The sequence below is a fragment of the Spea bombifrons genome, chromosome 8, assembly GCF_027358695.1.
Source record: "Spea bombifrons isolate aSpeBom1 chromosome 8, aSpeBom1.2.pri, whole genome shotgun sequence".
NCBI lineage: Eukaryota > Metazoa > Chordata > Amphibia > Anura > Pelobatidae > Spea > Spea bombifrons.
In genome coordinates, this window is record NC_071094.1 from 800,213 (window position 1) to 827,577 (window position 27,365).

General features: G+C 48.8%; 1 protein-coding gene across 2 annotated transcripts; it reads left to right on the forward strand.

The window, feature by feature from the left end:
* Positions 1-414: 414 nt before the first annotated feature.
* On the forward strand, positions 415-24,242 carry LOC128502534 (discoidin domain-containing receptor 2-like). Of its 2 annotated transcripts, XM_053472339.1 has the most exons (19): positions 415-629; positions 10,967-11,057; positions 14,380-14,520; positions 14,826-14,928; positions 15,210-15,438; positions 16,306-16,453; positions 16,537-16,642; positions 16,771-16,957; positions 17,312-17,558; positions 17,931-18,032; positions 20,315-20,472; positions 20,779-20,977; positions 21,224-21,468; positions 21,660-21,781; positions 22,046-22,243; positions 22,632-22,866; positions 23,071-23,220; positions 23,429-23,779; positions 23,811-24,242. In XM_053472339.1, exons 3-18 carry the CDS (start codon positions 14,457-14,459, stop codon positions 23,567-23,569), a joined length of 2,634 nt encoding a protein of 877 aa, XP_053328314.1. In that variant the 5' UTR covers positions 415-629; positions 10,967-11,057; positions 14,380-14,456; the 3' UTR covers positions 23,570-23,779; positions 23,811-24,242. The 2 variants fall into 2 exon arrangements, with proteins under 2 accessions (XP_053328314.1, XP_053328315.1); XM_053472340.1 differs by lacking the exon at positions 415-629 and having other exon boundaries at positions 11,020-11,061.
* Positions 24,243-27,365: the final 3,123 nt, after the last annotated feature.

Sequence of the window (27,365 nt, forward strand, 5' to 3'; positions counted from 1 at the left end):
GTCCCTTAAACTGGATTTCTGCCACCTGCTCGCAAGGGTCTCGCAGTAACCCGCAGATTACATTTTAGGAGACATGGCCCCCATTTGCCCTGCATGCTGATAATGTCCCCGCTTCCTCCAGCCTCCCATTACCCTGGGCAAAGCGTGCTTTATGCAGCCGCTAATTACACATTTAGTGTTTGTAAGTAAATAGCGGTGAATAAACATCACCGGGGGGGGCGGACCCCCAGAGTTATTAAACTAAAAGAATAATTCCCAAATCCGTTCCACTGCCAAATGTAACCAGCACTGCGCTATGGAATATGCCGGCGATTTACAGACAGGGGTTACCGCTCGCAGGCGGCTTGTTTGCTGAGTGACTCCAGGAGAATGCAGATTCTCCCCCCCAGCCCCCCAGCCTTCCTCCTCCCCGCCACCTCCTCCTCCTCCTCCCCGTCTGCAGCCGGAAGGGGGATGTGATGTAAAAATCAGAGAAACTTTCGGAAGATCCCGGAGATTGTTACAGAAGTTGTGCAAAAGAACAGGAAAAAAAAGGGAGTCTGTGGAGCCGGCGAGAGGCGACGTCGGAGTGAAGATTCGTGGGGACGGAGCACGGAACCCCCGGGGGGCCGCCGGAATTCTGCCTAAAGGTCAGTTGGAAAGTTTCCTTTTACTCGAAGCTTTGACCCGTTACTGCGGGGGTGCTGCGGGCTTTCACACGATCCGCTTACAGACCCCCGATAGCTGAACCCCGACTGGCCCGGGAGGCGGTCTGTGTCTAATAACAGCCCTTTTGCAGGCGATGTGAGGCGATATGAGGGGCGCAGACAGTAAAGAGGGGAGGTGAAGCAGAGCAGATAGAGTTTGGACCCGAGAGGTTTGCCTGTAAGAGTGAAAACTTTACAGCGTTATAACTTCACAAAGCGGCAAAACGTTTCAAAGAGTAACCGATCGACGTAACGGCATGAATGGCTTGTTTCAGGAATCTATACGTCTCTCTCTCACTATATTTATATATAAATGCACACATATATGTTCTCTCTCTATTTATACACACACACGCACACATACATCCCGCTTTATATATACATACACACACGCACATACACACGTCCTCTCTCTATACACACACACATATGTATATGCACACATGCACACGTTATTATTATTATTATTATCTTTTATTTATATAGCGCCAACAATCTACGCAGCGCTTCATACAATCCATATATCCAAGGTGTCTGACAAGACTAGAATTGACAGACTAAGAGAAACCGGTACATTAGGCGGAGAGACTCGGCTCGCAAGCTTACACGCACATATATACCCATTGTACAGCGCTACGGAATTTGATGGCGCTATTTGAAACAATAAATAATAATAATAATACACGTTCTCTCTCTACATATATATACACACACACACGCACAGATATACACACATATACATTCTCCCTCTAAATTATATATATATGTACGCACACGCACGTATGTACGTTCTCTCTCTCTCTCTATATATATACATGCACACATATACACACATATATGTTCTCTCTCTATATATACACGCACACATATACGTTCAGCTGCGTTTATGCTGCGGCAGCAGACTCGTGCCGTAGATGCGATGCTCTGCTGGCGTCGCGCTGTGTGGGGATAAAGTGGTTTTCGGGGCAGTTTTATCTTGAAGGCTGGAGCGCGTCTGTTGAGTGGCGCGTTTGGCCGCCGCTGTCCGGCTGGCAGCTTAAGGGAAGGACGTTTTGGACGGGAATTGAGTGCCATGAAATCTGAGTGACTCCGTATTCTGTCGCCGGCCCCGGGCAGCGTCTCTGAATGGCGTCCGGCCCTCTGAGTGAATGAGTTGGACAGCAGTCTTATGTCTGCCGGGCACACTGATAATGGCGAGTTAGGGCTTCCCCTGTTATCACCCCAAAGATGATATTTTTCTCCAAATGTTTTTCTTATCGGCCCAAACCATTGAAATGATGAAACTTTCCTACCTCTGACATCACGCACTCCGGTACTTCTTACATAACACACTAAATGTGCCAAAACTCCCGGGAAAAAAAATTGAGCTCATACTGCCCCATAAAGTCGAATTTGCCCCATGATGGTGCAATACCCCATGCAGTGTCCCTTGGGTTATTTAGGGTCTGCGTGTCGCCGTCACCTAGCCGTAGCCGTCGGGGGTTGTATTCAGGGATTATCTGCGCTTGCTGCAGTAACTCGAGTCGGCGATAATGTGCGGATCCTTCAGCCTCCTCGCCAGCTGCTTAGCTCAGGCATTTTAACAAGGCCACAAGCATGAAGTGGTGAAGCCACGGAGTCTTACGCAGCAACCGTCACACGGCAACCGCCACACAGCAACCGTCACACGGCAACCGTCAGGGATTCAGAAATCACACTATTTACTAGGAAAATGTTCTAAGTATGTTCTTAAAGAAAAGCCTCCTCCCCGCAGACCGGTGAGGCATCATACATCGGGGACATAATGGAGGCTTTACCTATTACATATCAGGGGCATGATAGGGCTTTACCCCTCATACAGCAGGGGCCACAATGGAGGCTATACCCCTCATGCAGCAGGGGCCACGATGGAGGCTATACCCCTCATGCAGCAGGGGCCACAATGGAGACTATACCCCTCATGCAGCAGGGGCCACAATGGAGACTATACCCCTCATGCAGCAGGGGCCACAATGGAGGCTTTACCCATCATACAGCAGGGGCTCGGAGGCATTAACCATTTAAGGCTCTTCACCCAACATACGGTGGGTGCATAATGGAGGCTTTGCCAATTACCCATTGTACCCCATTGATTAAAATCCTAGAGGTATAATTCGATATATTGATTGTTTAGTAAGCTCTAGAACGAATTCCAGGTCACTGAAGGCTGTTTGAAAGAAAACCAACATTCCATTTAAAGCATTCGCCGCATTCCAGTAGAAAATGATCTCAGCACATGTGCTTCTGCATGCTGCTGCTGCAGGGAACATGTTACATGCTTATGAATCTGAATCGCGCTCCATTCCGGCAGCCTGAACCGTCTCGTACAAACCTCGGCCAAACAACAGACCAAGGAACGCGTCCGTAGACTGACCTCAGAGCTTGGCTCTCCTTCCCTGCAACCCGCTGTCTGCGTGTTTCCAGGCTAACGTTTTTAATGGCGGTCTTACCGCGGTCTGGCTGGGTCTCTGGCTCATAAGAGCACCGGACTGGGGTACCCGACGCATCCTGAGAATCTTTCAGGGTCACCACGAAGTGTTGCACACTGGCCAGTTATTTATTGTGACGATGATGCGATGTTTATTCTTTATTAAAACTCATTCCACCCCAAACGGACTCCACCTGAAGCCATTATTAATAACGCCAATAATAGGTGAAGTCTGAACTACCCTCGTCGGATACTCACGACTCCAGTGAACCCCCATAGATACAATCAGCCCATCTTACCCGCTCACTGCACACCACAGGGCAACTGGGTAAATGAATAAACAGACCCAGCTGCTGGAGCGCCTGAAACATGCTCACTACAAGTCATGTCATGTATCGGTAACACGCCAAGCAGCCGTGTGCGATGAGAAACGCAGCAGGAAGACTATTAGCGCCGATGAAGCGAAGGACGCCGCTGGGTTTGTAGGAGATGAATGTAAGTGGCAGGCAGGGTCAGACACACCGGGAGGTAACTTCTCATGAAGCCCCAGAAGGTGGTTTAAGGTTCCTCTCATTCACCCATCTGCCTGCCTGCCCATCCCAGGGGCTCGGCCGAGCGTTTCGGATGGAACTCCTGACAGTCATCTAGAGTAACAATTACCTCGAGAGATCCGTAAAGCTCTGATCATTTACTCATGTGAGAAGACACTCACCACGTGAAAACTGTTTGCGTGCAATAAACAGAACGTGCGATGGGACGGGGAGTCACAAGGAGAGGAAGGTCTCCCCCGTGGCATGGCTTTCTGCTCGCTCCATCGTTACCGTGTGTCACGGTTTGGTTCTGTAGAGAATCTGCTCCAATCTGCCAACACGCGTGATTCGCACAATGCTATCTGCGAGCGCCTTCCTTCCTGCCCGAGGCCTGAAACGACACGCGGCCATTGTGCTTGTATGTTATCTGCACGGGGTTTCAGGAAAAGAACCGCTTGAAGCGATAATCACCCTCCCAGAGCAAGGGCTTCTGGGAAAGAAGATGTTATGCCAAGTCGGGCACAGAAAGGGGATATGATTAATATCCGCTGTGAAATACAGCTTCATGGGCCTGATTCACCATCCCGGTCGCCGGACCAAGTCTGAAATGTGACCCTCGAGTGACTCCAAAGCCGGCCCCTCGCTCTCGATAGCTTTCTATCAGAGACCTGCACGCTCTCATATACTTTGTATTAATGGGACCTGCACAAGTGTCCCGATATGGCAGATATCCAGCATGTGAGTTGCTGCGCATGCACAATAACAACTCTATTACTATGCTATAACAACAACACAGGGTTTGTTTATGAGGCTTCGCTGCCCCTTTACTGCTACAAACATTCCATTCCAGGTCACGGCCCTCGCTGGTGACCCTGTGAAAGTGCTGATCAGGCGGGAAGCCGTGGGGCTGTCGGAGGTGCAGTGATGGGGGCAGGCGAGGTGCCACGGGGCTGTTGGAGGTGCAGTGATGGGGGTAGGCGGGGAGCCGTGGGGCTATTGGAGGTGCAGTGATGGGGCAGGCGGGGGGCCGTGGGGCTGTCGGAGGTGCAGTGATGAGGGCAGACGGGGAGCCGTGGGGCTGTCGGAGGTGCAGTGATGGGGGCAGGCGAGGGGCCGCGGGGCTGTTGGAGGTGCAGTGATGGGGGCAGGCGGGGGGCCATGGGGCTGTCGAAGGTGCAGTGATGGGGGCAGGCGGGGGGCCGTGGGGCTGTTGGAGGTGCAGTGATGGGGGCAGGCGGGGGGCCGTGGGGCTGACGGAGGTGCAGTGATGGGGGCAGGCGGGGGGCCGTGGGGCTGTCGGAGGTGCAGTGATGGGGCAGGCGGGGGGCTGTTGGAGGTGCAGTGATGGGGGCTGTCGGGGAGCCGTGGGGCTGTCGGAAGTGCAGTGATGGGGGCTGTCGGAAGTGCAGTGATGGGGGCTGTCGGAAGTGCAGTGATGGGGGCTGTCGGAGGTGCAGTGATGGGGATACGGTCGGCCGGAGGGTCTATTCTGTAACAGATCTTGGCATCCCCTGTCCGCTCCCCTCTCCTCCGGTGGCTCCGGCGGTCGCAGTGACCGGCTCTGATCTTTTCATGCTGACACTGAACAGGGTTCTTGATCTGAAAGCCGGATGCTTTCCCTACAATGTAATCAACAACCCGCCCCGTATGTGCGAGAGAAAGGAGCTGTTTGCCTTCAGAAGTTTATATATTATTATTATATATATGGCGGATGGAATCGATTTGCAGGATTTTCCAGCAGCCGGTATTATCTGCATGTCACAGCATGTAACATTACATAGAACCCGGTCTTTACTCGTCACAGAAGACACACATACAGACGTGGGCATGAGAATGTATGGTGGAGACCCTCGCCTGGGTCGCAAATCGCTGGTCACATGGCACCAAACACATCAAGCATCATGGCGAGTCGAAGTGCAAGCTCTGTGGCCATACTCTGCACAGTGCCAGTTTAACTCTGAAAGCACCGGTTCTCTAAACGAGCTGTAATGGCCTCTTCGAGGAAGGTAAAGCAAACCCTCAGCTCCCAGCCCCCCCCCCGGGGTAACCCGAGAGCCGGTAAAACTGACCCTAGGGGTACAAGGCATGTAAGACCAGATCACGGAGGCGCATGTACAGGGAATATATATACAAGTGTTACCGGGGCTGAAGGTACCACTGAAACACAATTAGTGTCCGACCGTACACAAACGGCAGATCACAGACATTAATACGCGGAGGTCCCGCTGATCACAGGGCCCGGTGGTCCCGCTGATCACAGGGCCCGGCGCTCTTCTGGGAAGGAGCTCATTAGGAAGCCTGGCAGGGAAGTTACCCGCCACCTCGTCACGGTGGGGAGAATTCGTGGAGAGCTGGGTTTTTGTTTTTCGCTGTGAAAGTTGGCAAAGCAGTGAAAACACTTTCAATAGCGTTTGGTCTCCGGCATGGCCAGATGCCAGCGTGCGGAGCGTCCCACAAAACACATCGCTCCCTGAGGTCGTTTCAGAACAAAGACTCATTTGATTCCAAAACCAACTCACCCTGTTCCCAGGACGCCAACCGCTTTTCTGCCGTCAGCTAGGACTGGTCACCCAGCCACTGCTGCGAGGTTACAGCGATGGCAAAGACTGGCACCCGTGCATGCCTGCCTTTATATGCATCTGCCCATTAAACGAAAATGTCTGGGTAACGAGGCCATAATGGCAACACATTACATGACACCCCTAGCAAAGCAAAGGGGATAAACCCCAAAACCCAGTGGAGTCCCAATGACGACCAGTTGGCTACAACCGAGAAGCTGGTAACAGGAAGCATTGGGTGGCGCATGTGTAACTGCAGACCCAGTCCATGCGCATGTTTACGGCTGCAATATGAACTCATTCGTTTGTTGATAGCAATGCGAGTCCAACACTTCTGCTCTGGGCTGCAGGCTCCATCGTGGCAGACGGCAGTAAGTCGGGGGGTAAATGGTCCTGGTCCCGGCGGGCACCACTCTCTGCTCTCCGTGGCAGGGGCCCTAACGAGCAGCCTGAGGTTTTGGTGGCAGATGGAGATTTGATGGTTTGGTTCGGCAGAAGGTGGCAAACGTCTGGCTAACTGGCGTTCAGATGCCAGAGAATGACAGCGGCGCCCAAAGTCTTTGGAAGCAATTTCTGAGAGGGTGACGTTATCCGCGACACGTAATCCCTCACCGGCCCTGCGTGGGACACGGCTGCGGAGATCTGCAGAGAAGTTAAACCATGGCGTGTGCCGGTATCTCTGCAGCGAAGGCATCTCTTCTTCTAAACCCCGGTGGGTACGCGAGACGCTGCCACTCGCCCCGGGTTTATGTGCAAATGATCCCGGGGCATTCTGCCAACGGAGGTTTACAATAATATCGAATGAAAGCGTCGGACTGGGAGAAGATTTATGTAGAGGATTTCTGGTAACGTTAGCAGCGCTTAATCACTGAAATTATTTGACTGCACTCAGAAAAAGTTTAGAGCTTATAAGTGGCACTAAAATTAATAACGAGAAGATTTAGTGACTTCGAACTCACAGAACATCAAGAACAGAGCGGAAAACGGATGGAATTACTGGGTTATAATCATCCTCCCTTCACAGAATTTCCATAGAATTTATGGTAGAAAATGCTTGATCCGTACAATCGCTTTGTTAGATACATCGTTGTACTGATGTGCCCTCTTATCATTGGCTGGGTAGTAGATCCATGCGCTTTGTACTGCATTACTGAATGTGTTGGAACCCCGTATGCAGCCAAGAACGTGAAGACTTTAGGTCTCTGTATAAACAAACGGCAGCTGGAAGCAGCAGGGGTCCCGCGGATACCGGGGGCAGCTGGGGCTTCCTGACAACAACCCCGGAGGTTAGCAGCTATACATGTAATGATGTGTGCGTGTGTTAGTTAGTAGGCATTGGAAACCACATTTTCGGTCATCTTCTAACAATTTGAATGGTTAGTCCTCCCCATTAGGCTTCTCCTTCCTTTTAGGTTCTAGGTTCTAGTAGGAGGGGAGGTAGATTCAGGACAGGGGGTAATTAGTTATGCAGGATTTGCCCCACATGCCATGGGGCTAAATTTGTAATCCTCAAACCCATTATACAGATTAAGTGCATGCATCCTGTGATACATCTGTGAGCCCTGTAACATGTACCAGTGCTGACGTGATGTTCAGATATGCCTTAACATGCGTGTAGCTCCATACCGTTACACAGACGTCCGTGTGCTGTTATCACACAAGGGGGCAGCCCGATCTGCGGCCCCCTTTCCTGCAGCTGAGAGCTGTGCTGTATTGTGGTTTGGCTCAATTACATCCCAACATGCTTTTCCTTGGTTTTCATGGCCTTGCTCCTAGCTAAACCCGGGCCGGCGTCACTCCGGGGGCCAGGAAAGTGACCTTTGTATAAAGGAGGTGACCGTGCGGGTTTGACGGCAGAGTGGGGGGGTAACGGGCTCCTGGTCACCGGAGGATAGTAAGAGGAATAGGGGGCCATTGTCCAAACAGTAACATCTGCGCAGGGCGCAGGAGACGTGCTGGAAGTGGGTTCTGACCATGACTTTTTTTCAAGCGGCAAGGCAGCACTGGGGTGACAGTAAGCGCTCTGTTTGCTCTCCATCCAAGGCTGGGAAATGGACCTGCCGTGGTCCCGACGCCTGCCGAAGTTAATGCCCTGGTTGGAATCTGAAGTTGTTAAAGGTGCAGTCCCACTGAGCAGCAAGGAAAGAGACTGGGAAAAGCAGCTTGATAAGCCCAGCATACTATCCCTTCCAAGTAACAGAATCCTACAGCATTACGCGGTTAAGTAAACCTGGGCCACTAATACACCTAGGGCCCTGGTGACTCCTATATAATATTAACGCTGCATGCTGAGCATCTGGGTCACATTAAGGTCACGCTGAATGGAGAAGCTGGGATCGGCCAGATTTATCATGGCGGTAAATGTTTCCACGGGGAGACAGAATTGTTGTTTTCCGTGATATTAGGAATTCGATGGCAGCTGTTTGCATCTGGCTTCATCCAAGGCCTGAGCCTCCTTACTGTACAGCGCTCTGCAAGCACACAGGCCCTGCCACGACGATGCTCCGGGTTAGGGGGTCCGTTACCATTTGCCGGGATATATACAGAGGGATCTAAACATCAGCTGCTCATATACATAACTACACACTGCAGGTCCGTATAGGTTACCTTACAGAGGGCACAACGGACCGGTTCTCCATTCACATTTCTTATATTAAAAGCGGTTTTGCGGACGAGGAAGTGTACAGAGACGGTGTTATTCTGTACAGTGAGGGCAGTAAAGCTCTGGAATTCGCTGCCAGGAAGTGCTTTCTTCAGAAAGAGACGCCCCGTACGTTACTATGAGGGTGCGAGACACAAAGTTACACTGTCAGAGAGTTAATGTTTCAATTTTCTCTCCCTTCACACAGGAGCGAGCCGGGATTACACTCGGCTTGTAATAATGTTTGCACCGTCTCGTTACATCACGTTATTTCCTCGCTGCTCCAACGCCGAGCGCTGTACATTAAAAGCCCGCGGGACAAAGAATATTCGCAGACTGCAGCAGGGAACTCCGTTTGTCGCCCGATTTATATGTTTTGTTAGCGGTTTTGCCGTGGTCCCCGTGGCTGCAGCATTCCTCCGGCGTGTTTGAGATTCAGCAGGACTCATACTGGGAATATTTCCGTGAAATGATCATTCCAGGGACGTTACGGGCAGCTGCTACCCGTTATGTATCTTGTCTAATCTCCTAAGATTCGCGCTCCATTGTTTCCCATCGTTACATTGTACCTTGTGTATGAACACATACTCGTACAATCTACTCGTCACTTGAGAAGGGTAGAAATCGCTCTGAGGACGTCGCCTGCACATGCCCCCCCCCACACACATCTGTGCGACATCCAAAAAGCTTAAAATCAACGCGGCGGCTCGGAAAGTGTTAACGCATCTGCCTCCGACCCCCGAGGGGTGACTTTGTGACATCTGGCAAATGCAGAATTTATATAACCCATTCCAACATGAAAGAAAGGATACGGGTGAGGGGCTGCGGGATGCCGGTTTCATCTTTTTGGGTTATATTCTGCCCCACTCTGAGGTTCCGGGGGCTTCCGAAGGGCTCGGCGGCAGGATGCGCAGGCACGTCGGCTTTATACAGCAATGCACGTAACATACACTTAGGACACAAGTTTGAAAACGTTTCCTAATCCGTTTGCTGCAATTTAAAACAATTCGCGATCACGTTGGTGACAGATCCCATACACAAGATGCTTCCCTGTAATCTCAGAGGGGCCGCTTTGGAGAGGCATTTAGATAATATTTGCCATTAAGCCCAGTTAATGAAGTCTCTCGGATGAAACACAGTTTAGGAACCATCAGACGTTAATGTGCGCTGACACGATGCACGGCCCTGGGTTTGGGTTTAGGGACGTGAAGCTGAGAACGCGTGGGTCTCTTTGGCGCTCTGTGACGTAGCGGGTTGCCTGCGGCACGTAGAATCGCTCGGCGCGGCAGATACTTGGTTGGCGTTGCCAGCTATTCTTTGGATAAGTTACACATGGCTGTAGATGGTGCCAGGGGATCACGTGGCCCGCTGTCACCATACAGCTGGCGTGTCCGTAACGGGCCGGCGAGGCTCATCTTGTTTTGACAGCTGAAGGGGGTGGCGTAATTCCCAGTCCTCAGGTTTCCAAACCGTGTGCCGTTACTGGCAGGGCTGCCACGTCTAACGATCAGCCTCGGAGCTAAACAGGGAAACCAAACCCGCGCCGGTGTATCTGCCGTATCACACGCATTATCCGTGCTTCTCATCCATATTATTATTACTGCTTCGTATAGCGCCGTCATATTCCGCTGTGCAATGGGTAAGCAGGACACGACAATTCGACTTTCATCTGTAACTCACTCGGCGTGAATCGGATTTTGTCTTGACTGTTGAGGGTCTCCCCCTGGTCTGAATGCAGAATGTATCGAGATGCCCGTTGTCTTGGGGGGCATTCGTCCGGCGAAGGGTGATTTCCGTGTTATGTTCGCTATGTCTCATTGCTCAGCGATACTGTAATTGCTACAGGCATTGCGTGGTCCCATGAAGATAACCCCCTCCAGCACGAGACCGGGCGGCGCACGCGATCCTGGCAGCGGCGGGGTTAAGCCAGCTGTTGGAATCATTTTAATTCCGGATAATTGCGGAGTTTTATGTTTTACTCTCTGTTTATAGAACGAGACACACGGATTGGCTCAGAGCCGACGGCGCTGGGATTTATTTATCTGTTTCGTTGGCCGGGTCTCTGACATTCGGATTTCTAATCCACGCGCTTTCATTGTCTGCAGGTCGCCGTCATCCCAGCGCCGGGCGGAATCCGCCGACCTCCTAGGAACCCGCCAAGCCTCTCCTGGATCAGACTTTCATTAAGTGGCCGTGGTAGGTACAGATAATCATCGTGTAACATGCGCAGTAATCCCAGGCAGCGGTACTTAGCTTCATATTTAGTGGTCAGGGACAGCCATCTGAACGGAAAGGGGGGGGGCGGTACGTGGTTCCTGTGAGTCGTGGGTTTAGATTAAGACGTGGTCACTAAGCGCAGCTCAGCAGAGCATTGGGATAGGAGGCGAGTATTAAAGTATTCAGCGTCGGGGGAGGCCAGGGCAGGACGAGTATGCGGGAGATTGTCCGCTCCACTAAGGGAGTGACTGCAAATGTCCTGTGTGCAGCTGGAGGGAGCGCGAAGGCCGACGGGGGACGCTGGGAACGCCAGATAACGATCCCTGGCCTTTTCATCCCCTATCCCTGCCCCCGAGTTGCGTGGTAATCAACCGCTCCAGGAATTTTTACTGGCTGGGGTTCAATCCAGCCGGGCCGGGTGCCAAGCATGCAGCTCATCTGGGCAAGAGAAGTTTCCGGAAAGAAGTTGAAGTGCAGTGGGGGAGGAGGTTACAATAACTTTGTGACGCAGGAGGGATTTTAACTCATAACACCTCAAAACAGTAATGAGAGTTAAACGTTTTTTTGCCCCACCGGCGGGGGTCACACGAGTCATCCTTTTTGGTTAAAGAATATAGGAGTAATGCGCAGATCTTAAAGATCTGTAATCCGTGCAGGAAGGGGTTACAAGTGAATTCCCACATCTCCCCCCACAATCCCCCGCTGGGTGTTACATCATGCAAACACCGCGATACACAAAGTGATGTCAGAGGGGTAACCGTCTGCTGAATATCACAGAAGTTTCCACGCTCTTCAATTTTCCACACCTTAGTACATTTTTCCATAACGGCGGGACTTGGATTGATACACAGGCCAGTTTGCAGGAGACATTATTGTGTCAGTGGGAATCGTGCAACAAATGCGATAATCTGTATGATGAATCTTGTAAATAAATCCTACACATGAGGCCACTTAACGAGCAGCTCGTGTGAATTCTGACACCTCTGTATACGGCCCTTCAAGCATTTCTATACCCTACAGGTATTACCCCGATACCTCCGCTCTGTATTACGTTACTGGGTTACCCCGATACCTCCGCTCTGTATTACGTTACTGGGTTACCCCGATACCTCCGCTCTGTATTACAGCGCAGTATTATGTTACTTGGTTACCCCGATATCTCTGCTCTGTATTAAAGCGCAGTATTATGTTACTCGGTTACCCCGATATCTCTGCTCTGTATTAAAGCGCAGTATTAGCCGTTACTCTGTTACCCCGATACCTCCGCTCTGTATTACAGCGCAGTATTATGTGACTGGGTTACCCCGATACCTCCGCTCTGTATTACAGCACAGTATTAGCCGTTACTCGGTTACCCCGATACCTCCGCTCTGTATTACAGCGCAGTATTATGTTACTGTTACCCCGATACCTCCGCTCTGTATTAAAGCGCAGTATTATGTGACTGGGTTACCCCGATACCTCCGCTCTGTATTAAAGTGCAGCATAATGTTACTCGGTTACTCCCTCTCTTTATTAAAGCGCATTATTATCTGTTACTAGATAACCGCGATATCTCCCAATAGCAGCGCACTGTCTCGATGTTACGTTACAGCTCCTCCCCCTGTCCCTCGGTGATGCTGGGATTTTCTCTCACGGTTTGCTGGGAATATCTCGCTCTTCTGGAGCCATTTTTCTGCAACGCTTTGCGCTCTCAGAGCAGCTGAAACGCGATTCGGCTCCAAGCCCCACAGATGGTAATAATCTGTAATGCGATTCCTGCTGCTCTGTGATGCAAACTTTAACCCATTCCTGTGTGGGCTTCCGAGGGAATTACTAGAAGTCCGCCTGCCGAATAATCTCCCCCCCGCAGACAGCAACACGTTACCGGCCACGCGGACTGTCCTCTGTTACACGCACAGACACGGCGCCCACATCGGCAATGTTTTCCAGGCCACTTATAATTTTTACATATTGCCGCCCCGCTCAGATGAAATGCTGTCCTGCAACACTTTAACAGATCAGCGGCTTTCGTTCCTTTAATCTGCTGCAAAGGACGAGCCTTTTCACAGCAGTCATGTAGCCGGTAGGTGAAATATCGTTAAAGATGCATTTAATCTGCTCCCCAGAGGCCTCTGCGCTGACACTGCAGGCTGTCCTATTCACGGCGTGTTACCTGGTGTGTTACGCCGTGTTACCTGGCGGGCTGCGCCGTGTTACCTAGCGGGTTACGCCGTGATCACATGTTAGCACCAGCCCTGCACAGCGAGCTTGTGGCCAAACATGGCAGGCCCCCTAACCGGCCCTGGAGAGCAGCACTAAAACAAGGACAGGATGTGCCCACAGAGCAAACACTCATATGGTTCTCATTATGGACGCTCACGAGACTCTTCCAGGAATCCGAACCTTTCATAACATAAGCACAAATAAATGGCATAGTCGCGTGTTACCCAATCGGCACGAGCAGAGGAGGGGAGACTTACCTCTCGCGGACGGCCAGGACACTGCGCTCCCAGCACACCAATAGGTAAACGCAGCGTGGGGGGCCAAGGGCCCTGAGCCTACAGCTATGGCTGAGGGTCCTGCGCCTTTCAGTACATAACAGAGTTCCAGGAACTCAAATCTGGTCCTCCAAGGTGAGACTGCGCCTCATCAAGCTTCCAGTTAGAGGATTTAACTAAAAGGATTCTCCTTAGAAGCTTACAATCTAATGCCCGCGTCTTTTGATAAACCGTGAGTAAATGTGTTTATGATCTGCCGTGGAAATGACAGCCCTCGTCTCATCAAGCTTCCAGTTTTGAAGCTTCATAAAAGACTGTCCCAAAAAGCTTGCAATCTAGCGCTATGATGGGAGAGCGCGCCTCCACTTTCTAACATTCTATGCATGTTTATTTGATGTGGGATATTTCATATTTTTAGCTAATCAGGATTATTCTCCTAACGTACCATCCAAATGGTGTAAAAAGTGCACTTAGTGAAATGAAGGGATTGGCTGCCATCCTGTGGCCAAAAATATGAAATGGTGCAATAGTCGGAATAACCAATGCCTCCGCCATGACGACGATGATCGGATATATATATATATATATACACGGGGCTTCTCTCACTGGCCTCATAAGGTAAGCAGTTCCTAATGTATCAAAAGACACGGCGTTAGCAGGATAACTTGGGGAGAAATAAGAGATTTCTGAACTTTTATCTCTCATTCCAAAAAACGCAACACACAAAAAAAGAGCATTTCTTTGGCTTCACCAAATCCGAGCCAGAGATCTCCAGTGAGACTGTCATATAAATGTCATCGAGCGGAAACCTCTCTCTGTAGAAATGTAGGTGTATGACGGCCGCTGGCGTGGACTTGACTGGACGGATCTCCCACCTCGAGGGTCCTGGCGTCCCAGAATGTATCTCCGCTTACTCTTATTGGCTCTGCTGACTGGAGGCGCAAACACAGAAGTCATTCCTGGTAAGAAGCTGATGGGGCAATGAGGGTCCTGTTTAACAACTTGTGCCCTCTGCGTTCTACACCCCACAGGGCAAATCTTCCCAACATATTCCCTTCTGATATACACTTCCGGTAGATTTACTCAAACAACGCAACTATAAATGCAATTGGGGGTATCTGACGAGAGAGCCCCGGCCCCAAACCCTGCGCAATATTAGGGCAAAACAGTAAGCTTGTACAGTAATCTGACCTCTCTGTTGCCAGCCCTCCCCATATTGTTACACTCAGCCCTCCATCTTCTTAACGGTTCCTCTTTACACCGGCAGCCATATGTCGCTATGCTCTGGGGATGCACGACAGAACCATACGTGATGAAGATATCACAGCGTCCAGTCAGTGGTACGAGTCAACCGGACCCCAGTACGCGAGGTATGCGAGAGCCAACATACGCCACTAGGCATCATTGTGTTTCCAGAGGAATGTCTTGGCGTCGTAGGGATGTTAATACGATTATAGAAGATTAATTGAATTATGTGTGAATTATTATGTGTGAATTATGTGTAAATTCATCTACCGAGTGAACGTGTCTCCTGTGCGTGTCCTCGCAGACGCGTGTGCATTCATTTCTCTTGGATTTGTCTGTTACTGAGGTATGTGAATGAGGCTCTAGTCCCGCCACCTATTAACGTGTATTTCACTGTATTCCCCAGACTGCAGAGAGAGGAAGGCGATGGGGCCTGGTGTCCGGCGGGTCTCCTACAGCCCGAAGATGTGCAGTTTTTGCAGATCGATCTCCACAAACTTTTCTTCATCACACTGATAGGAACCCAAGGACGCCACGCACGGGCCACTGGAAAAGAGTTTGCAAGGTCCTATCGTGTAGATTATAGTCGTGATGGAGAGCGGTGGCTTTCTTGGAAGGACCACCAAGGCCACCAGGTAACAGTCCAAGATATTTGTTTTAGTCTGGCCATACTAAGCTTTCTTCTAAACATTAAAGCGGTTGGTAAACGTGGTGCTCTGATAGCTCATAGGACCAGCATCGCATTCAAAAGATCTCCTGATGACGGGGGTTATGTTATTTCCTAAATATAACAATTCCTGTGGTCATCTATCTGCTTTCTGTAAGGCTGGGCTTATACCGCATCCGAATAAGACGTCCACCGCCAGCCACGTCATCATGGGTCGCCTGCACCGAGTAAAGAACTCACAATTCCTTCTTCCTGAAAAGTACTCCCCATTCTTATACGTCCATATAGAAGCTCTACCTCACAACCACAATTTTCAATAAAACAACCTGCATATCTCCCCAAATCTTCCAAACTACGACATCACTTGCGATTTTCCTAACCGCAAGGAGGCCCTGAATAGTCAGCGTGGTAAAGTGGTGACTGGTTTGTTGTTCATCCTTGGCATAACTTTTGATAATAACCACTCAGACGAAGTGATTTCTGACCTTGCTTATTCATGAGTAACCGGCCATCCACATTTCCAAATAGAATATTTATTTTCTTTGCACTGATTAACTCTCTGATTAAAGAGGATTACCAGGGTTTGTGGGTAAAAAAGCAACAATACTGTAGCGGCACAAAGAACAAGTTAAAAGTGCGCCTAATGAATGAATTGAGTAACAGATTTAAAAGAAAAAGAAATGATTATGACATTAAAAAGAAGCTCCATCAACACAGCCATCAGTCCCATCTAATCTGCCCGCTTTTCCAGCTGCTCTGATATGATGGATTTGTTAAGTGAATCCCAAGCCTTTCACAGGCCTGACACGTGGCGTCTGCTTCTTATGTTTTATAGATCATTAAAGGTAACGATGATGAGTATGAAGTGGTCCTCACTGATCTCCGGCCTCCGATAATTGCTCGGTACATCCGGGTAATTCCTGTGACCCAGGTTCCGATGACTGTCTGTATGCGAGTGGAGTTCTACGGCTGTGTCTGGATAGGTGAGGCTAGACCTACTGCTATGTAACTATGTACTTGCACTGATTCCATAATGACACTGACCCGGCGCACTGCATGGTTCCAGATGGCCTGAAGTCATATAGCATCCCCGAAGGCGAGACCTACATGTCACCAGGACAGCCAGTGGCATATCTGAACGATTCCACCTATGATGGATATTTGGAAAACAGGTAACGTTTCTGCGGGGAATGCCTGTCCTGTTTTCTCCTAACCCCTTTTATCTGAATAATAATAGGTTTCGGTGATATGGTTTGGCCCCTGGAATGGGTGGATGCTGATGCTTTTGTCTGAACTTCAGGCGCCTCTCGGGTGGCTTGGGTCAGCTAACAGATGGTGTTCACGGACTGGACGACTTCGCTCAGAGTCATCAATACCGTGTCTGGCCAGGTTACGACTACGTGGGCTGGAAAAATGACAGCACGCGCAACGGATACGTGGAGATGGAGTTCCACTTTGACAGACCCAGAAACTTTACATCTATGAAGGTAACGGATGTAGATGACTATGTGGGCTGCGCAGGGCTTGGTCTGCGGGTTCTGACTCGAGAATCTTACAATCTACTCATCCTGGTAATGTCAACGAGGAGGCATCAGCCCTCCAGTGAGATGATTTTCATCGCTACTCTTCTATGTTGTTTGGTTGTTCTGTGTCCAGCAGCTGATTGGCTGGTTGTTCTCTGGGTCCAGCAGCTGATTGGCTGGTTGTTCTCTGGGTCCAGCAGCTGATAGGCTGGCTGTTCTCTGGGTCCCGATGCCTATTGGCTGGCTGTTAAAAGGATAGTGAGTTAAGACTATTAAGATTATTAAATAATTCACACTAATGTCATTGCGGTTCCCTAGGTTCACTGCAACAACATGTTTTCCAAAGGGGTGAAGATTTTCCAAAAAGCTGAGTGCCTCTTTAAATCCCGGCTGCAGTCTGACTGGGAGCCGGAGCGTGTCGGGGTGGTCACGGTTCTTGATGATAAAAACCCCAGCGCCAGGTTTGTCATTATACCCCTTCAGCAGCGGGTCGGCAGTGCGATCCTTTGTCGCTTCTACTTCGCCGATACGTGGATGATGATCAGCGAGATTTCCTTCCAGTCAGGTACAGTATCTCCTGCAGGTTCTTATAATGATAAATGCTGAGGAAGGGCCATGCAGACTAGAGCCAACAAGTAGAACGAGATATCAATAAGAAACTCTCTCCCAATGCCCTTGGATGCTCCTTGGAAGGTGCCAATTTAGCTCATAGGAAATCCAGCTCTTTAGCCGAGACAGTCAACATACAACAATTAAAAATGTCTTCACTGAGCGCCAAGACTAACTCCCTCTTTGAACCCCAGTCTTGGTCCTCCCCATTCCTGTTAATGTGTCTTGATCTCATTGACCTCTCCAGGCCCTTGGGTGCATTAGCCTAGCTTTTTTAACTAACAGCTTACAACATATGGTCTGATGTACAATTTGCTTCTACTCTCAGACATGGACATTTCGATGCCCACCCTTGTTACTCTTCCACCAACTACTGTCAAAGCTGGGACCACTGAGATTCCTTTTGTGAACACTACTGAACGGAAAACCGGTAGGTGGCTGGGGTAACAACCCTGCAACAAACATGCATTTGTTTCTAGTCTTTTAATATGGCAATAAATGAGCAATTGACTTCCTTACCTTCAGGTGCGATTCCAAAAATATCAGCATTTCAACCCAAAAGAGCTTCGCTTTCACTAACAACAGATTCATTGGTTGTGGCTCGTGTTAACAGTTTGCCCAAATCGGTAGAAATAGTAAATTATTTGTTCTGGCCCTAACTGCTTTGCATTACTAATAGTTAATAGACGCTTCTGATTTCCTGTAAGTAGTACAGTATAGCATAGTATAATAGTAGGTTGAAAAAAGACTTCAGTCCATCAAGTTCAACCTTTCACACATACCTAGTTCTAAAGTTGATCCAAAAGAAGGCAAAAACCCCTACTTGGGGCAATTACCAATTATGCCACAACAGGGGAGAAAATTCCTTCTTGACTCCATATCAGCAATCACTCCCTGGATCAACTTGCTAATATGACTGTCCTTTAACAGTTGTAGCCCTTTATGTTACGCTGATCCAGAAAAGCATCCAGACCTTTCTTAAATATCCACAGAGTTACATAATACAACCTCCTCATGCACATAACTCAATATTCTGATTGTTCTTACTGTGAAGAACCCTTTCCTCTGCTGATGCTGAAATCTCCTTTCCCTGTGTCTTTTGTAGAGACCACTTAGTGAATAGATCACTAGAGAGCTGTTTATACCGACCTTGTATGTATTTGTGCAATGTGATCAGATCCCCCTTAGAAGTGAAGACAAGTTCAGTTTTTCTAGTCTTTCTTCGTAACTAAAATTCACCGTTCATTTAATTAACTTTGTAGCCGCCTCTGCACTTTCTCCAGCTCTATAAAATCCTTCTTAAAAACTGGTGCCCACAATTGCCTGGCAAATTTAAGGTGAGGACTTTATAAAGGGGTACAATTATATTTTCATCTCGTGATTTAATACTCCTCTATGCCAATACCTTACTGGCTTTTGCAGCTATGGTCTACAATTATTAGTAAGTCCTTCTCCTTTTCTGCTTTTCCCAATGCAATGCCCTTTAGAGTGTAAGCTGCAAGCTAATTTTTGGTACCAAAGTGCATAACCTTACACTTATCTATAATAAATATCGTGAATGTTCTTTGGACATTAAATATCAGAAAACATTTGGGTTAAAATGCAGACAGTCCCATTAATTCAGCTCCTTGGTAAGCAATATAGCCGTGAAAAATTAGATAGAATTTGCCCAACTTGGGGTACTTTGACATAGTGGCGGGGGATGCAATATATACAGCCATATAGTGTAACGGAATTCCCAATATTTATGCCCCAGGCATAAATTTTGTTTTGTGTACTTGTTGATCGTTATTATTGTAGCAGCGACTCAGAATCTGAATATTTATGCCTTTTAGGTTGTGCGCTCCTCTATTTTTGTATATCAGAAAACATTTGTTTCAGAGCAATGCATGTGTAAACGGACAACCCCTGCTTATGGTTATGATCAATATTACCGGCACCCATAAATATTTTGTACATCATGTACCTTACCTCCTGAAGGGTACAAGGTAGAGCGACCGTATCATGTTTTCCAGGACAGATATCATTTTTACTTATCGCTGAACAGCCCGGATAAAATGCTGCCGTGCGGTATAGGGGATATATAACTATTTAATTCCCTTCCATAAGTCCATGCATCAGAGACGTCTGCAATGGTTGCTGCGAACTGTAGAAAAATACCACTTAGGCATTTAGGCATTCTCACGGCTTAAAGCCGACCTGGAGCAATGTGGAGTGATGGCTTCAACCCGTACCAAACACCGCACACTAAACGGAGAAGAACATTATGGGAAAGATGAAACCAAAGTGGAGATCGTCGGCAATGCAGACCAGAAATATGCTTATAGGGGATGAAACGGAGCAGCCTACTTACAATTAAATATGTTTGGGGGGCTGTAATGTTGTGAATCATTAGATAGGAGCATCATCCAGGCATGTTACTGTGTAATCAAATGAAGTATAGATATCAGGGGTCGTTGTACATGATGTAGAAGATGTTGAAGGGTACCAATAACGCTGACTGTAGCTCTACGTTAAAAGTAAATTACAATTACCGGCCGGCTCTCGCTCCCACCTGCGCGCCTTTAGTTTAGTCCTTTTAATTGTCACTTCGGCCACTCTCCAAGGCAACAATCCCTACAAAGATTTTGCTGAAAAGATTTACCTTGATTTCTGGAACCTTCTGTATTCGTTTCTGCGTTAGCTCATGTTTTTTTACTTTATCCTACGCAGAAACCAGTTTTCCATACACTATTAGCCGACCACTGGAAAAAAATGAGGAGTCTCGCACCTCCGTTCTGATTGGCTGTCTGGTGGCCATAATACTACTGCTTCTGGTCATCATCGTCCTCATCCTCTGGAAGCAGTACATCCAGAAGAGGCTGGAAAAGGTACATTTTCAATATGTTACTCTAATCCTCAGACAGGCCATCACAATCACAGACTATCTTCTTGTTTTTACAATATAAAATTATGAACAAATTAATCAAAAAGTGATTTTACAAAATAAGAAAAGCAACATTACTACGGTACCAATTTTTAATTGACATGATGTTCAAGAAAATGAGGATTTTTTTTGAATGCATGAATAAAATATAGAATTCTAAACATGAGATGATACGTTGTATCTCGGGGGAAGGGAAGAGTATCTGCCGTGATCGTTACTTTTCACAGCGCTTTCTGCTTTCACTCTTCAGTCTCCACGACGAATCCTTGAAGAAGATGCCACGGTGCGCCTGTCGTTTTACAGTTACACCATCGGAAACAGTAACCAGACCCAAATCCACCAGTCCAATCCCACCTACGAGAGGATATTTCCTCTGGATCTGGATTACCAGCAGCCGACCAAACCACTACGCAAGCTGCCCGAGCTGTCGCAAAGTGCCGAGGATTCAGGTGCGTACCATCAGCAGACTTTCTCTACCCCACAATACCACCGGTTTCAGGAGCGTATTCCTGGCTCAGTGACACCGGATTATGTATTTGGGTGTATTTATATATTTAGGACATGCTCTAAGTTTATTATCCATGGATCAGGGTTTGGGGACATCTCACTTTACCCATCGCTTATGTTCCTCTCTGATGGTGATCATTTCCCGGACTGTGTGGTTACGGTAGTGGAATCGATTTTTTTTCCCGTAGCCTGCAGTGGGGACTATGCCGAACCCGATCTGACCAAGTCCACCCCACATCAAGGATTCCAGAACAGCGTTCCTCACTACGCCGAGACGGACATCGTGAATCTGCAAGGTGTGACAGGCAATAATATGTACGCTGTGCCGGCCCTCACCGTGGACTCGCTCACCAAGAAGGATATCAGTGTTGGCGAGTTCCCGCGCAACCAACTGCGGCTGAAGGAGAAACTGGGAGAGGGACAGTTTGGGGAGGTAAGGAACTTCCACATTCGCCAAGAGGGCTGATTTCCAGACCACAGAAGAGATAGAAGATAATAATTGTTTTTCTTCTTTTGTACAAAATTTTGTATTTCGCCGTAATTATATCTTGTTTTCTTGTAGCTTCAAATTCAGTCGTTTGTATTTTCTCCGCAAACCCCTTTTCCGCTCTCTCCCCGCTCCAGGTCCATCTGTGCGAGGTGGAAGGGCTGCTTGATTTCCTGGAGATGTCATCGAGTGAGTTCAGCAACCAGCCGGATTTGGTGGCAGTAAAGATGCTGAGGGCGAATGTCACAAAAACCGCCAGGTAATTGTTAATGAGGTCTCTGTTTTTTTAAACTGCTCGGTAAGGCAGCCACTTATTGTGAAATTCACAGTAATTCCCTTCAGTAACGTTAGAAATATGTAATTTTTGGCTTTTTCAATAAACATTTTAGTCCTGCAGCGAAGGGAGGTTTTTAGTTAGCGTGATTATATCGATGGGTCGCCGCGTTTGTAAGGCGGATTGCGTTGTGATTGAACGCAGCTTTTTTTTTTTGTTTTATGAAACGCCTCTCCTTCTGTTTTCTAGAAATGATTTTTTGAAAGAGATAAAAATCATCTCCCGTCTTAAGCATCCCAACATCATTCGCTTGCTGGGCGTCTGCGTCCGAGACGACCCTCTGTGCATGATCACAGAATACATGGAGAACGGGGATCTCAACCAGTTCCTGACCCAGAGAGAGATCCGTAGTCAGTTCACCACGGCCAACAACATCCCGTCTGTCAGGTGAGCCCAGAGCAGCATCCCGTCTGTCCGGTGAGCCCAGAGCAGCATCCCGTCTGTCCGGTGAGCCCAGAGCAGCATCCCGTCTGTCTCAGGAGTAACAGCGCTGTCTTCTTCCCTTTATATACGGTATATACGGTAATTCCTTATCAGTTTCAATAAGCATTGAGGACCTAATAAAGGTCTCCACTTCATCCGCTGGTTACAAGGTGGGTTAAAACAGCTGAAACCCATCATTATACCAATTAATGTGAATATTGTGACTTACTCGACCAAACTTACCTTTTATAAGAAGAAAAACAAGTCTGGGAAGGTACAGCAGGGTAACAGCCCAGGTAGCGGCACTTCTCTCCGCTATACATAGGACTTTCTCGCCTTTCTCCCACTCCAGCGAGCGGAACCTCCTGTACATGGCCACGCAGATCGCCTCCGGAATGAAATATCTGGCATCTCTGAATTTCGTGCACCGAGATCTGGCTACAAGGAACTGCCTGGTGGGGAACAGTTACACGATCAAGATCGCAGATTTTGGGATGAGCCGAAATCTGTACAGCGGCGACTATTACCGCATCCAAGGCAGAGCCGTGCTCCCCATACGCTGGATGGCTTGGGAAAGCATTCTCCTGGTAAGTTACCCTACGAGATACCAAGAGGCACTTAATCAAAAATATAATTTGTTTTCTAACACACAGCCAACTACGGTTTGTGGTGTCTGAGTGCGGCAGAGCGAAAGGTTCGAATAACATAACTCCAGCTGCTGTAGGTCCGACTGTGATGATCTGCCGCACAGGCGAAGCTGCCCCCCGCCAATCCTTCTGTTGTTTTTGTAGGGGAAGTTCACCACATCCAGCGACGTCTGGGCCTTTGGGGTGACCCTGTGGGAGATGTTCAGCCTGTGCAAGGAACAGCCGTACAGCCTCTTATCAGATGAGCAAGTGATCGAAAACACCGGCGAGTTCTTCAGGGATCAGGGGCGACAGGTAGGCGGCCGGATTCTGCGTCATCTTCAAGCCGTCATAGAACTTGGTTCCAGGGGCCACGTGGACCAAAAGTTAAAATGGAATACATTTGTAGTATAGAAAATCAACTCCTTGCCAATGTTTAACTGCTGTGTTTTTTACGCTTCTGTGCAATTTCTGAGGTCTGTGAAATAAATATTCCACAATATATATCTTCTGTTTCTTCCAGATCTATCTCTCCCAGACACCTCTGTGTCCAACGCCGATCTTCGACTTGATGATGAAATGCTGGAGCAGAGACATAAAGGATCGACCGACCTTTGAGACGATCCACAATTTCCTGATAGAGCAACTGGATTCCACGGTGTAGCCTGGAATGGATTACCAATCGTGGGTGAAAATACCCAGCCAGAAGAGGCAGGTTCTTGTACCTCCCAACTCATCTGGAGCTATTCTGGACATGGCCTTAGTTTTCTAGATGTAGATGTAGAAGGACCAAGAGACAATGATCTCCTGTAGCGCTCGTAGCTTTCCTGGGACCGCACCGGAATTGTCTGTCTGCACTACACTTCGGGCCCCCGTATTATCCCGACCGGAAGTCCGGACACAAGACGCACCCCCCAACGAGGGAGAAACCCGCTGGGATCGAGGACTGGAAAACCATGTGAGATAGGAGACTTTTGCTCACTGAAAAGTACCACTACATGCCTGTGTGTATTAACGTGTAGCCTGTGTGCGCGCATACACACTTATTCACTACGTATACTGCCACTGCACACAAAGCATTTTTACCTATTTATTTAACCATGCTGCCGCCCGGCAGAGCTGTTTGTACATAGGAATCATGTAACGTGTTTGTGCCACTGATTTGTCATGAAGTCTAAACAGGGACAGCCGTTAACCAGTCTTAAAACCTAGGCGTACCAGCAGGGCGTCACTACACCGGCATACACGCCGCATGTACCAGCCAGTGCCTTCCATTATTACGTGACGTTCAACCTATCGACCAACACAGCACTCATCCTCACACTCCACCCACTGCTTACAGCGCAGCACTCATCCTCACACTCCACGCACTGCTTACAGCGCAGCACTCATCCTCACACTCCACGCACTGCTTACAGCGCAGCACTCATCCTCACACTCCACGCACTGCTTACAGCGCAGCACTCATCCTCACACTCCACCCACTGCTTACAGCGTGGCGCAACACTCATCCTCACACTCCACGCACTGCTTACAGCGTAGCACTCATCCTCACACTCCACGCACTGCTTAAAGCGTGGCGCAGCACTCATCCTCACACTCCATGCACTGCTTACAGCGTAGCACTCATCCTCACACTCCATGCAGGGTTTACAGCGTGGCGCAGCACTCATCCTCACACTCCATGCACTGCTTACAGCGTAGCACTCATCCTCACACTCCATGCAGGGTTTACAGCGTAGCACTCATCCTCACACTCCATGCACTGCTTACAGCGTAGCACTCATCCTCACACTCCATGCAGGGTTTATGGCGTGGCGCAGCACTCATCCTCACACTCCATGCAGGGATTACAGCGTGGCGCAGCACTCATCCTCACACTCCATGCAGGGATTACAGCGTGGCGCAGCACTCATCCTCACACTCCACGCACTGCTTACAGCGTGGCGCAACACTCATCCTCACACTCCACGCACTGCTTACAGCGTGGCGCAGCACTCATCCTCGCACTCCATGCACTGCTTACAGCGTAGCACTCATCCTCACACTCCATGCAGGGTTTACGGCGTGGCGCAGCACTCATCCTCACACTCCATGCAGGGTTTACGGCGTGGCGCAGCACTCATCCTCACACTCCATGCAGGGATTACAGCGTGGCACAGCACTCCACACATAGCCTTAGAGTGTAAAACAGCAATTGCCCAATAGGCTCCCACTCACAAGGAGAACTACACTTTATAACACATTGATGTGAATGTAGTAATGTTTTATTTACATGTAAACTCTTAGGACCAAAACGTGTGCAAATGTGTACTAGAAAGTGTTTGGATTAGTGAAACCTGTGTAACGGCGTACAGCAATGTGCGCATGAACAGCAATGTGCGCATGAACACGCGCGGAATGCCTTCGTATAGTCTGCAGGCCTTTCAAGAGACCCAAACGCTGTATCAGAGGTATTTTTGGGAATAAAGGGGGCTGAACAGTGCAATGGATCAGAGGAATTCAGGAGGTAGTCTGGTCAGTAAAATCACGTTTATGGCCACGGCTCGGCCCCCATATACGTTCTTTATCACCAGTCACTAAACCGTACGCTGCGTAGTCAGCTCAACAACTGCAGCGAACGTCTCCTACGTCCAAAGCCGGAGACGGACGCCGGTAACCGGTGCCACTGGGCTGCGGCAAATGTTTGGATCCGGAGGTCTCTCAGCAGACACTTTGTATGAATGGGGGGCGCGGCGCTCTATCCCGGCACAGCAGGCCGAGTATTTCTGGAAAAGGGAGGAAACGAACAACCACTGGCGATTTTACCCACGGAATCGGAGGGATTTGCAAAGTGTTGTACAGATTCAGATATTTTTGCACAATTGCAATGTTTAAGGGGTCTTTTTGCACTCGCTGTACAATCACTTTAATGACCACTCATACTCAGCTGTAACAACCACTCACACTTATATTCAGCTGTGTGACTGCACTTGTGGATTAAGAGGATGTGATTTTAAGGACTGCACATATTCCCATGGCTGTAGCCCCGCGAGGTTCTGGATCTATCGTGATCGCTACGAACTGCCTCAGTCCATGAACGTTTTGGAGACTGAGCACCCTCCACGTGTATTTTATTTGGTGTCCCCTTTAAATGGACGTTTGGTCACGTGAGATGAATTAGAAAAGACTCTGTGCGGAGATAAAGATGGACTGGCAAGTAATTCACTTATTCACGTGAACCCTAAACGCCTCTATGGGTTACAGAGACATGCATCGCACTGCTTAGCTGACTCGGGCCTCTGATCTCCGTCGTTGAAGCGTATCCGCGGACAGCGGGGGTTTAAACCAGGCTCCCGAGAATAATCTTCCTTTCCAGATCTCTCTGGTCGTTTGCGCACTAAACATGTCTTTGTTTTATAACGTTGGATTTGACGCTTCTTTTCTCCCACACTGGATTCTTTTACACGTGAATGTCCATGGTCAGATTTAAAGAATCAAAGCTGGTTCTTCTGACTGGTTGAGATGGGCGGTGAGGGTCTGTGGAATTGTTAATATTGTACTACTGTCACTCTGTAGATAGTGAATCTGTATTTACCTGTAGCCAGACTGGACTGAAGTGCAATGGAATCCGTACTGCCCAATAAATGTGCTTGTTCCGTGCCGGCTGCATCCTCTGGTGCGTTAATATAATCATTAGTATCCGCGAAGAGGGGGCCGATCGCTCACCTTTGAGGGAACACTGTTTCCCCCTATAGGGATTCATTTCGTTAGTCGGTGTCAGGATAGATTGAATGCGCTTTATTCAGCTTTTACGGCCCAGAATGTAGGAATATCCAGCACTTTAGTTTGAGAATATAAGGAAATAGAGATAAACAATGAAATTACCCAACCACTGTACATGTATAAATAATACTGCCCCAAAAAGCCCTCAAAAACAAGGAAGGGAACAGCCATCATACGCTACAAGCAGAGGCTGCACCTTTCTATGGGGTCAAACACCGATATGTTTCATATATAAAAGTATAAAATACAAAGTGCTCTGAACGAGACGCCGGTAGGAGGAGCAGCCCCTCAGAAACTCCTCGTGGGCGGAGCCGGATACCAACAGGCGTAATCCAGAAAGACGAGGAGCAAAGTCCAAAGCGCCACGTGTGTCCACCTCACGCTACACGCCGAGGACACGTGGGTCGGCGGGGAGGAGGAACAGCTAGTACAGAAAGGACATGGCATACAACTCCCAGCCACTTCTAGCCACGTCATGGGAATCGTCATCCAACGGATCAAAAGCCAATGACCGGTAATCTGCATTTATAAGGCTCCTGAAAGGTAAGAATAAAGGTCGGACTCCGGTTACACAAGGTCTCCTGGCTGCATCCGGAATCAGCGGACCGGCCATCAGGACTTCTAACGAGTAAGTAAAGGTATGTGACGGTCCCACATGTTCAGAGACAACACGTGAAATAAACACGGAGAACCTG

What these genes read in the sequence shown, in the direction of transcription:
- LOC128502534 (XM_053472339.1), top strand. Translation starts at nt 14,457, where the DNA reads ATGTATCTCCGCTTACTCTTATTGGCTCTGCTGACTGGAGGCGCAAAC. An exon ending in CACTACTGAACGGAAAACCG is followed by an intron (nt 18,033 to 20,314) that starts GTAGGTGGCTGG and finishes TATCCTACGCAG; the next exon opens with AAACCAGTTTTCCATACACT. An exon ending in TCAGGGATCAGGGGCGACAG is followed by an intron (nt 23,221 to 23,428) that starts GTAGGCGGCCGG and finishes TGTTTCTTCCAG; the next exon opens with ATCTATCTCTCCCAGACACC.